General features: G+C 34.3%; 1 protein-coding gene across 11 annotated transcripts in view; it reads right to left on the minus strand.

Annotated features, from left to right (window-relative positions):
• Positions 1–12,435, minus strand: part of WDFY3 (WD repeat and FYVE domain containing 3) — a 226,914-nt gene that overhangs the window by 35,524 nt on the left and 178,955 nt on the right. For 8 of the 11 annotated variants that reach the window (XM_039845642.1, XM_039845638.1, XM_039845634.1 and 5 more), the window contains 5 exons: positions 12,226–12,279; positions 9,836–10,004; positions 7,589–7,752; positions 4,855–5,003; positions 3,674–3,794 (listed from right to left, as the gene is read on the minus strand). In XM_039845642.1, the coding sequence (XP_039701576.1) occupies positions 3,674–3,794; positions 4,855–5,003; positions 7,589–7,752; positions 9,836–10,004; positions 12,226–12,279 (657 nt within the window). The remainder of the gene's footprint in view (positions 1–3,673; positions 3,795–4,854; positions 5,004–7,588; positions 7,753–9,835; positions 10,005–12,225; positions 12,280–12,435) is intronic. The other 3 variants (XM_039845639.1, XM_039845636.1, XM_039845640.1) reach the window with 1 other exon arrangement.

The following is a 12,435-nucleotide window of genomic DNA, read 5'->3' on the forward strand; positions in this document are numbered from 1 at the left end:
TTATATTAGTTTCAGGTGTACAGCATATAGTTAGACATTTATATAATTTATGAAGTGATTCCCCCAATGAGTATCCACCTCAAACTATAGTTACTACATTATTGACTATATTTCCTATGCTGCACTTTTATATCCCCGTGACTATTTTGTAATTACCAAATTGTACTTAATCCTTTTACCTTTTTTAACCACCCCCGCCAAGACCCTCTCCCATCTAGCAATTACCAGTTTGTTCTCTGCATCTATGAGCCTGTTTTTGTTTTGTTTGTTCATTTTGTTCCTTAGATTCCACATATAAGTGAAATCACATGGTATTCGTCTTTCTCCGACTTTTTTCACTTAGCATAATAACCTCTAGGTCCATCCATGTTGTTGCAAACGGCAAGCCTTCATTTTTTTTATTGCTAATATTCCAATGTATATATGTACAACTTTTCTTTTTTAAAATTTTATTTTTAGTTTCAAATATACAGAACATTGGTTAGACATTTATATAGTTTATAAAACGATACCCCTGATTGCTCTTTCTCTCCTCTGGCTCCACACCTAGCTATTACATTAATGCTAACTGCATTCCCTATGCCATGCCCTTCATCCCCATGACCATCTATCGACTACTAACTTGCATTTCTTTAACCCTTCACCCCTTTCTCCTAGCCCCCCAACTCCTCTCCCCTCTGGCTGTCACCAGATTGTCCTCTATATTGTGAGTCTGTTTTTGATTAGTTTGTTCCTTTTGTTCCTTAGGTTCCACTTATAAGTGAAATCATATGGTATTTATCTTTCTGTCTGATTTCTTTCAATCAGCATAATAACCTCTAGGTCCATCCATGTTGTTGCAAATGATAGGATTTCATTTTTTTTTAATGGCTGAGTAATATTCCATTGTACATATGAACCATAACTTCTTTATCCAATCGTCTATCGAAGGGCATGTAGGTTGCTTCCATATCTTGGCTATTATAAATAGTGCTACAGTGAACACAGGGATGCATATGTCTTTTAGAATTAGTGTTTTGGTTTCCTTTGGATGACTACCCAGAAGTTGAATTGCTGAACCATAAGGCAGTTCTATTTTTAATTTTTTGAGGAACTTCCAGACTGTTTTCTATAGTGGCTGCACCAATCTGCAAACCCACCAACAGTGCACGAGGGTTCTCATTTCTCCACATCCTTGCCAATATGTTTTGTTTTTTGATTTATTGATGATAGCCACTCTGACAGGTATGAGGTGGTACTTCATTGTGGTTTTAATTTGCATATTTCTCTGATGATTATTGACATTGAGCATCTTTTCATATGACTGTTGGCAACCTGTATTTCCTCTTTGGAGAAATGCCTGTTCAGATCCTTTGCCCATTTTTTAATTGGATTGTTTGTTTTTTTTTGGTGTTGAGTTGTATGAGTTCTTTATAAATTTTGGATACTAACCCTTTATCAAATGTATCATTGGCAAATATCTTCCACTGTTCAGTAAGTTGTCTTTTCATTTTGTTGATGGTTTCCTTTGCTGTGCAAAGACTTTTTAGTTTAATGTAGTCCCATCTGTTTACTTGTTTCCCTTGCCCGAGAAGATATTACAGAAAAAAAATACTACTAAGAGCAATATCAGAGTTTGCTGCCTGTTTTCTTCTAGGATTTTTACAGTTTCGGGTCTTACATTTAAATCTTTAATCCAGAGTTTATTCTTGTGTATGGTGTAAGAAGGTGGTTCAGCTTTGTTCTTTTTTCTTTTTCTTTTGGCATGTATCTGTCCAGGTTTCCAACATCATTTACTGAACAGACTGTCTTTGCCCCACTGTGTATTTTTGCTTCCTCTATCATAGATTAAATGACCATTTAGGCGTGGATTTATTTCTGGGCTCTCTATTCTGTTCCATTGACCTATGTGTGTTTTTCTGACAATACCATACTGTTTTCATTACTATAGCCTTGTAGTATAGTTTGATATCAGGTACTGTGATACCTCCAACTTCATTCTTTCTCAAGATTGTCGTAGGTGTTTGGAGTCTTTTATGGTTCCATATAAATTTTAGGATTATTTGTTCTAGTTCTATGACAAATGCCATTGGTATTTTGATAGCAATTGCACTGAGTCAATGGATTGCTTTGGGAAGTATGGACATTTAATGATGTTAATTCTTCTTATCCATTTATTTGTACCTTCTGCAGTGACTTATAATTTCCTGAGTACAGGTCTTTCACCTCCTTGGTTAAATTTATTCCTAGGTATTTTATTATTATTTTTTGATGCAATCGTAAATGGGATTTTCTAAATTTCTATTTCTGATAGTTCATTATTGGTATATAGACATACAGCCAATTTCTGAATTTTAATTTTGTTAGTGCTTTACTGAATTCATTGATCTGTTCTAACAGGTTATTTTTTGTGGAATCTTTAGGGTTCTCTCTATAAAGTATCATGTCATCTCCAAATAATGACAATTTTACTTCTACCTTTCTAATTTGGATGCCTTTTATTTCTCTTTCTTGTCTGACTGCTATGGCTAGGATTTCCGATACTATGCTGAATAAAAGTGGTGAAAGTGGACACCCTTGTCTTGTACCTGATCTTAAGGAAAACATTTTTAGCTTTTCCCCATTGAGTATGATGTTAGCTGTGGGTCTGTCATATATGGCCTTTATTATATTGACATATGTTCCCTCTATTTCCATTTTGCTGAGAGTTTTTATCATACGTGGATTTTGTCAAACATTTTTTCTGAATACATTGATATGATCATGATTTTTATCCTTCAATTTATTGGTGTATCACGTTAATCGATTTGTGGATATGAACCAACCTTGCATGCCAGGAATAAATCTGACTTGAATATGGTATATGATCTTTTTAATGTATTGCTGAATTCAGTTTGCTAATATTTTGTTGAGGATTTTTGTATCTATATTCATCAGGGATATTGGCTTATCATCTTTTTTTTTGTAATGTCTTCATCTGGTTTTGGAATCAGGACAGTGGTGGCCTCGTAGAATGAGCTTGGGAGCGTTTCCTCCTCTTTAATTTTTTGGAACAGTATGAGGAGAATAGGTGTTAATTCTTTTTTGAATGTTTGGTAAAATTCTTGTGTTAATTCTTCTTGTGAATGTTTAGTAAAAATACCTGTGAAGTCATCTGGTTCAGGACTTTTATTTTTTGGGAGTTATTTGATCAAATTCACTTTTCCACTGTGAATTTCTACAATGTTGAAGAATTTGACTTATTGAGGAGATTAAATTACAAAATAAAGAAAGCCAATTTGTTCTGAATTTATACTGTTCAGTTCCTAAAATCATTAATAGAATAATGGTAAAATAATTATATAATTATAATTTTGTAAAATTATAGTGAAGATGTAATTTCTATATATTAAAGACAATTATAATGTTGATTTGGATAACTATAGGGAAAGATAGATGACAAAGATATCACTCAAGTTTTAGTTTATGTGTTTAAAAAAAGAGATGTATGATACAGAGTTATGCACCCATGTGATATGAGCGTGTCTATCATATAACCAAATCTAAAAAATAATCTAAGGTATAATCTAAGGAATAGTATAAGGGATAACGCAGATCCTATAGAGCATTTTCATGGCATGTATCAGTTTTAAAACAATACATCCTCTGAATAAAGGAACACGACAAAACGTTTATTGCTATAAAATCAACCCACCTGCAGGAGATACCTCCTTTTATGTACCTCCTTGATATCTTCATATGCAAAAATGCTGCATGTTCTCTTCAGTTGACTGGGGCCTTGTCTGGCTCCTCTAGGGATAATTGGCTCATGCATACTACAGGCAGCCAACAGAAAGGAGATATACAAAAACACAGCAAGACATAAATTCACTGTTCAACGAAGGCTGTTATTTTGAACACAATAGGAACAGGGGACAATATATCAGAATATTCAGTTCAAAAAAACATGTTTAAAAGAATAATTTGTCAGCTACTCAACATACAAGGAACACTCTTTGATGAAGTTAATTTTAAAAATCCCGTTACTGCTATCAGGGCCGACTTCTCTATCAGGCACAGTGACTCGGCCCAAATACTTTTAGGGGCCTAAGAAAATGTTTTCTTTTAAAATCAAAAGAAAAAAAAATTAAACTTTTAGGCAGAAGAAAATGTTTTAATATATAATATATGAATATATTCATCTTTAAACCAACGTAGCCATCGAATACAATTTTTAATATTTTTATATGGAAGGGGTCCTGATTGTTGCTAAAAGTAATTATTTGAAATGTCTGCTAAGAATGAACTGCAGAAACCACGTCTACATTTAACAGTGTAGGTGTTCAAAATGTTGAAGAGAAGAGCACATTGATTTTCTAAGCCTCAAGCTCTTTATCTTCCTTCTAGCTTTATCCGCCTCCTGGGTTTTTCATTACCACTGTCGTGTCCATCACTGGCAGAAGAAAAGGAGGATGGACAGAAGTTGGCTGATTCCTGCCTGTGCTTCAAACACACTGCTTTCAGGATGCTTAGAGGACATGGTGCTCTTTCATCTGTGCAGCTACCTGCATTTTCTCTGCACTGTGTTTGTATTGAATTTTAAAAAAAGAACAATTCGCAAATTCAGAAGAGTTTATAAATATAAATTATTATGTGAGGAATTTGATTCTAATGTTATTAATGAATAGCTATAAATTTTATTTTTCATTTTGATAAGGCAATTTTTTTCTTTATTATCTTTAAGTAATAATCACCCTTGTGAATATTTAATGATGAATACACATAAACTGAGTGATAACATCATTTAAAACACAATTTTTGGGTTAAATAAAGCTATATAAACATATTGTTTTCTAAAGATAGCTGTACTTTGTATCTCTTCATTCATTTACTTACTTTGGAGGCAAGGTTTCAATATCTCTTATTTCCCTGGTTGCTGTCATTGTAAATCCATCAATCACATAAAAATGCTCTTTACCAAAAAGCAGCAGCCCCTCACTGGTATCTAGGCCCTGGACTCGAGCACAGCGGTACATGTGTTGGATCTACAAAGAAAACCATAAACATTCAATAACACAGGTGTTTTTTTTTTTTTTTTAATTGAGGTAATTTCTTTGTTGATATAACTGAAGCAAAATGTTTTAAAACATGGAATTAATGGGCAAACAGGATTTTACCAGGATGTCACCCTGTTATGGCGTTTTCTGATCTAAGCATATTAAATTTGAGTTTAAACATATTAAAAAAGGATCTGCTAAAACTGCAGTCTGATTTGCAGTTTACTTCAGTGAAAGGAAACAACTATTTACTAATAACTATCCACATCCATCCATCATCCATCATCTATCCATCCATTCCTCCCTTCCTCTCTCCCTCCCTCTCAATATTCACTGAGTTCTCACTATGTGCCAGGCACACATGTACTAGGTTCTGCAAGTGATGAACGAATTAATTAATGAGGGAGACAGACACAACAAACTTGGCAGGAAAGGGAACTGAGGCATATATGTGAAAGAATTAGGACTATGCCCTTTGTGAAGCAAGAGGATACAGATTGAAAAAGGTCTGTAGAGCCTGAGAATTCTGAGTGAATTCCCAGTTCTGTCACTCGGTTGTAGACTGAGCCAAGTTTCCTAATTTCTCTGGGTCTCAGTGTCTTCATTTGTAAATTTTAAATATACACCGGCTGTTGTAAGAGTAAGATAATGTACATAATCGTGTTAGAAATCGCTGGCTGTCTTCTCTTCCACACAGCTCACTTTCTTCTTTTTCCGTAACAACTCTTGGAACTGGAACTGGGGAATTTGTCCCTGTTTGCTCCCACCTGGATTCTGCCTGCCTGACAGACTGTTTGCTGTGCCATTGTAAAAAGCCAAACTTGGCAGAAGTTGTATTTTCCTCATAGGAGGAAGGAGTGGCCGAATCGCTCAACGTAAGTCTTGTTTTCTTTCCAGTGAGCAGATCTGTTCTTAGTAAAAATTCTTTCTTTAAACCCAGTTCAACATGAGTCAAGGGAAAAAAAAAAATTAACTAAACCAGAGGCAAACAAATGTCAAATAAATGTCAGTTTGATACACTTCCTGTACTACTGAAACTAATAGCAAATAGAGCAAAAACTGTAGTCATGAGATTAAAAGTTTAAAAAAATGACAGCATTAGAAAATGTTTTCTAAAATATGCAAATGTAAGTCAATTTTCATCACTACATTTGAACTATTTCAATAATAAAAATGTAGACTGTTACAGAAAAACACTGTACTTTTAAGTAAAATATTTTATTTATAATACTTTATTATAGTATTACATACAGAAAAATGTTTATTTCATAAATGCAGAGCTTGAATTTTCAAATGCTAAATATGATGCAACCAGCAACCAAGATCAAGAAACAGAACATTCCCTAGACCCCAGAAGCCTCTCTTGTGCTTCCTTTAGATGTAATGTACTTCATAGTTACATGATTTAAAAAAATATTTTTATTCAAAATTAATTAAGCCACACATTCGAAAAGAATTTTTAAAATTATATCCTAATTTCTGGTTACTACTTCTTAGTAGGTAGGATTTTAAGGGTTATATCAAGATTTAATATAACAGGCAAAAAGACCATCCTTTAAAAAGGTGATTATCACTACACATTAATTCATTCGTTCATTCATTTATCCTTTTCTTTACTCAATCAATAACTCTTTCATGTGAAGGTTTACTGAGTGTCTATTAAATGATTGGAGCTGTGTAAAGCAATAGGATAGAAATGGGAAACAGTGCCTGCTTATCAGGAACTCTCTATCTAGAGGAGACAGACACAGAAACAAAAATAATCATGACATGATAGAGTGATACATACAAGGCATTACAAAAGCATAGAGGAGGGGTATCTAACCAAGCCTGAGCTGGCAAGACGCTCAAGGAAAGCTTCCTACATTTGAGTATTAAAGATATCCAGATAAATGAGGCTGTATCAAATAGGAGTTATAAGGATAGAGGTTATGCAAATGATGAAGAGAGGGGCATTTTGGAAGAGAAGACAATGAATTAAGCACAGAATAAAGAAATAACATCATACATGAGTGAACTGCAAGGCATATAAAGCTAAAGGGAGTTCAGTCTACAAGGCAGAGTTAGTAAAATGAGACTGGAGATGTAAGCAAGGTATAGGAGATTGAGAGAGAAACAGGAAGGCAAGGTAGTCTTCTGTGACTGAAGGAGAGCAGGGGTTAAATACAAGGCTGGGGTAATGGTACAGACTGGATGAAGCTTCTTATAGGTGGTTACTGGAATTATGGAAGTGCAGAAAAAGGCCAGAATGTGCTGTGTAGATAGGTTTGCAATAGAGAATTATGGCAAGAAATGCAGTCAAATAAAGAGTATAGAGGAAGACAGTGACCTAGGTGTCAACCGTTAATATTGTATCTGTTGAAACTTTATGCTGTTTAGTGTGTTCAGATCGGTCAAAAGATCCTGAAGATGAGGGAATTAGAGTACCGAATCCAAAGGTTGCTTAATACTGTGTTTTGTTACAGAGGCTAAAATATTTATCTTCTGCCATCACGTAAATACCCTATCAACTCGACTTGTCAAATGGAAACAAGTTACTTAAATACAATCCTTACTTTTTAGAAGCACAGTACCTTTTCTCCTTCCTCTAACAGGCGCAGCAAGGTGGCATTGTCTGTTTTCTCCTCCTCTTCTATAGAGCTGGCCTCAGCGATCTGGTCTTGCAGCTGCTCCTGGTTCTCCTCATCTCCTCCGTCAGGCGCAGATCGAGACCGTTTTAAAGGAGGCTTAACCAGACCTACAGGATTATAACCAAGAGGGCCATGTGACCTTGCAGAAGCCATGTGGGGAACAGTTTAGTCTCACGCAGTCCCTCTTACATACTCCCAATTTGAGAAAACTCTGGCAAGTACAGGGAGGCAGCACAGTTCGCTGGTTAACAACACAGGCTCTGGAGTTAAACAGCTGTGTACCTTGAATACTTATTTGCCCTCTCTGAAAACCAGTTATCTGTAAAACTGGGATAAAAATACTATTTTAGAGGATTGTTAGAGGACAAAGTGAGGTAATTCATGTAAAAAAGCACAGCATTATGGTTAATAGAAAATTTTAATTAAGTATCAGATGATAATGATAAACAGTTTAACATAATTAATGGTAAGGATGCTGTTGCTTATGGACAAATGCCATTGAGGGGACTTTGAATAAGTGATCAATTACTACAGGAAATAAGAATAAAGACAGCAAGTTATAAACATGATTATAAGAGATCCCACCTAGTTGGAGGGCCTGTAAGGACTATTTCAAGACTCATGTCGCAAGTAGCAGTATGGTCATACATGAATAAATTTGATCAAATCATCATATCATAAAGAACATAATTCTTTATAATACAGGACATGTCATTTAATTTGCATATTAAGAAAACATTTTACTGTCTACATCTAATAATTTTTTTAATGCTAGAAAATCATAGGTTGAAATCCTATCCTTTGAACATGAATTATCAGAGGTTCTGCTTTGCCTTGGGAAGAACCTTATCTTCATGTATGAAAGAGTATAATAAGTAGGCAAGAGAGATCGAGTCCTGCTGAGAACATTCACAAGGGGGAAAGGCTTATAGCTCCAAAATGTTTAGTTCGATGACTCAAAACCTCCAACTCCATGTCTAGCATAACACTTTGCATATTACAGCAGTGGTTTTAGCTCAATTAGGGATTAAGAAAATAAGGCCAAGAGAAGTTAAGTGCCAATGACCCAAACACAAGTCATCTGACTATCTCTGTGAATTATATCTTGGCTTATACCAAGTAAATACAGTTTTAGAACTATATCAATAAATTTTCTGGTACAATGTCAAGATAATCAGAAGGTTGTGAACTCTGTTCAACTACTAAAGTTTAAAAGAGTCTATGAAAATGTTAGATCAAGTATGAATGTTTAGTAAGTCAGAGTCATCATGAGAGAGAATAAGAATATTATGATAATAGGAGAAACGGATCATGGTGTTTTCTGTTGACATGGTCACATACTATTTGTTTTTTAATCAATAGATGTATAGCTTATTTTTAATTTACAGTTCTTAATTTACATTCTGGGGCTTTACTTATAAAATATGGTCAGACTTTTGAATTTACAGTGAGTCATAGGCTTAAAAAAGTTAAAATGGATTGATTTACTTATTCAATATTGACTGAATCCCCATTCTGTGCTAGGCAAGTGCCAAAAGCTATAAAGTGAGAAGAAAAATAGTCTCTACCTCTGAGAAACTTATAATTTAGGAAAATATAAAGCAGTGACAAATCACTGATATTGCTATGAGAAACTGGAGAGCAAGAGTGCTCTCGGTGTACAGGGGAGTCGGAAAAGGCTTCAGAAAAGGATGATTTGATATCTGACCAATGTCTTTGAGGCTGGGGAGGGTTTAAGGTCCAGATCATGAAGAAGCTGTAGGAAGGAGGCAGGAGGCACACATGTGTAAAAGTACAGAATGAAAGAGTGCATGGCTATTTTAGTCCAATTCATCATAGTATGTATGTTTTACTAAATTCATAAAGTATAGATTTGGAATAATCTGTCTTAGCTCACAGGAAGAAAGCCCATTTTTGCTTTCTGTTGGCTAACATGTAGCAATGGCACATTCAGTAGTGGCTTTAATTTTATAAGTATTTATTTAGTTATCAGGGACTTAAAACATTCGGTGCCCCTGAGAATTCTGCCAAACTCAAAAATAAATATCAATCCTTAGGAAGGCTGAGACGGCAAATATATTTACATATACCTTTAAGGCTGGCCTTACTGTTCACAGTTGCTCATATTTTCATATAAATTCAAATATCAGGAAGGCTCCAAAATGACTAAAATCAAAGAGAAAGGCTGACCTTTGACCTTGGCAATAGTGTCTTCACCATGCTCTGGTTCCTGCTGAGTAGCTTCACCTTCTGAACTCTCGACAATGGCATCTTGGACAATGGTTGGATTGCCAGAGGCTAGTCGCATGTAGTATTCTTTACTGTCATAACTTACGGCTCTTCTGTATCGAGCAGGTTTCTAAGAAATAATAAAAAGACTCAGATAATTATCTTCAAGAATTAAAATATAGGCTTCCTTAGGGAAAGTATGATGTCAAGACTTTTTTATGTGTTACTTTTTTATACAGATTTTTAATAGACTGTATTTATACACAGTAAACCCACAGATTTTTGGGTTAAGTTTCTCTAGTTTTAGTTTCCATTGATGTTTAAAATACATATATAAAGCAACAATATTAGCAGTTTTGTTCTTCCTGAAATAGAAATAAACCATCTCTAGTCAAATAACGTGTCACGTTAGTACAGTATGGCCTCACTGATGTATCAGAAAACCTCTCCATACAGTAGAGTGAAGAGAAAGCCCAGTGTTGCAGACCACTGAGTTCCAAAGAAGGTGTCTAGTCTGTGAGGAGCACGAGGGAAGTTAAGTAGGTCAGGCTTGAAGAACCAGCCATTCAGTTGGAATCATATGCGTGTTAACTTCAGATAACTGGCGGTAGAGACCCAGAACTGCCCTGTTCTTTTCTATATTCTGAGGTCTCACTGGAACTCTGTAAATGGCTCAACCCTTCGGAGTCTTGACCCAACATGGAATCAACCAGCTTCAGGCCAGAAGACACTGTCTGGTTGGCCTGCCACTCCAAGTTGGTATCACTAATTAAAACATCTTCTTTGTTTCTTGTGTAGAAGTATATGACCCATAAACTTACTAAATGAGTATATCAAGACCACAAATAACTCCATTTTGAAGAAGTAATTAAAGAAACATTAGAAAAGATTTAATTTTTTGGCATGATACAAGAGCATTGCTTTTTCAGATTAATAATTATCTTATAAACAGGTTCTCCAATTGACCTAAATCTTTTTTTCCTTCAAACCATAATACAGTGAAAAAAAAAAATTAAGATCTAAGAATTCCTACAGAAATGTAAAGCCAGAGGGAAAAGTTTATATGTGTAAAGGCTCCTCAATAAGAATTAGACCCAGACTTTGTATTAAGAATTAAAAAAAAGATGGAATTTGAAACATACTTTAAAATGTTCTCTTTCTAAATATTATTTTACTTCTCCTTTCCTATAGGAGTATCTAATTAAAAATATTCTATTGGCCTACACTTCAAACGCAAGTAGTCAATATACACTGTCTATAATAATGCTTATTTCAAGCAAGAACTTTTTTTTAAAAAAATGATTTCCAACTAAAGTGGAAGTTTCTAACCGGTTGGAATATTTAGACTAAAACATTGAACCAATTTCGAGATAAAAAAATATCAAATTGAAACCAACTGCCCTACTTTTAATTTAAGGTACAGAGTTAGAAAATAAAGAGAGCTGCAAGCTAACTGAGGAACGATACACAGCAAATGGAAACTGAAATATATTACATAACATAGGAGAGTATTAAAGTGATGTAAAATAATATTACAGTTATGGAAAGAGCAATCAGATGAGCAAACTAATAAGAATATTGCAATATTTTTGAAATGAAACAAAGGTAGTAAACTTTATACTATAACAATTCATCTACATGAAGTATAACAATTATCTTCGACTCAGTTGTTCATTTGCAAAAAGATGAAAGCAGAGTTAGTGATGGGCAAGACAGTGAACTTATGGGACAACATCTACAGACTTAAACTTGGAAACATAAGCATCTTCTCTAAATATTTTGAGATATATTTCTGTGTTCTAAAGAACTACATTTTTTACTGAGTTATGTACAGAATCTTTATGGAAAAATAAGACAATTATACATTTTTAAAAAAATTAAAATAAATTTGAATTAAATTTTAAAAAGTGATCATATACTCTTAGTTTGTTAGTTCCTTCTGATTGAAAAAATAATTTTAGAAGAGGATATCTTGCATTCTCAAAATACACAGTTTAGTACTTAGAAAAATTAAATGAGTAATTGAAAAAAAAAAATTGAAGGTGTCAGGCTGCCCATTACTAACGTGTGTCAGAACTTGTTAGTTTACATATGAAGCCATACACATTTTATGGTGAGAGCAATAAATACTCTGCCTGTTAGTGAGCAGCATACAGACCCTAGAAAGCTAATTAGAGCAAAGCTGAGAAAGACTTGAAGAGCTCTCAGTATCAATGAAACCAATTTTTTAACTCTAAGAAACTTACAGAAAGAGCAAATTGAAAGTCAATCTTTTAAGTTAGTCTAGTCTACCATGCACTTAAAAAAAACTGCAAGTATTTTGCATTCTTTTATAGTAACTTGTGTTTTACCTTTTGAGGAATGATATCATCGGGTGTCTCAGGCTGTTTACTTGGGATCTCAGACTGAAAACAGGGTATTAAGTATAAACACATCAGGAAAAAAAAACAAAGAACAACACAAAAATAAAATTTTCTTGAGGATTGTAAGGAGTACAGAAGATGTACTCAAAGAAGATTAACACGCTATTCTAAGCTGGTTGAAATAATCAGTTATCTTGT

Source organism: Pteropus medius, unplaced genomic scaffold, assembly GCF_902729225.1.
Source record: "Pteropus medius unplaced genomic scaffold, Ma_sr-lr_union100, whole genome shotgun sequence".
Lineage (NCBI taxonomy): Eukaryota > Metazoa > Chordata > Mammalia > Chiroptera > Pteropodidae > Pteropus > Pteropus medius.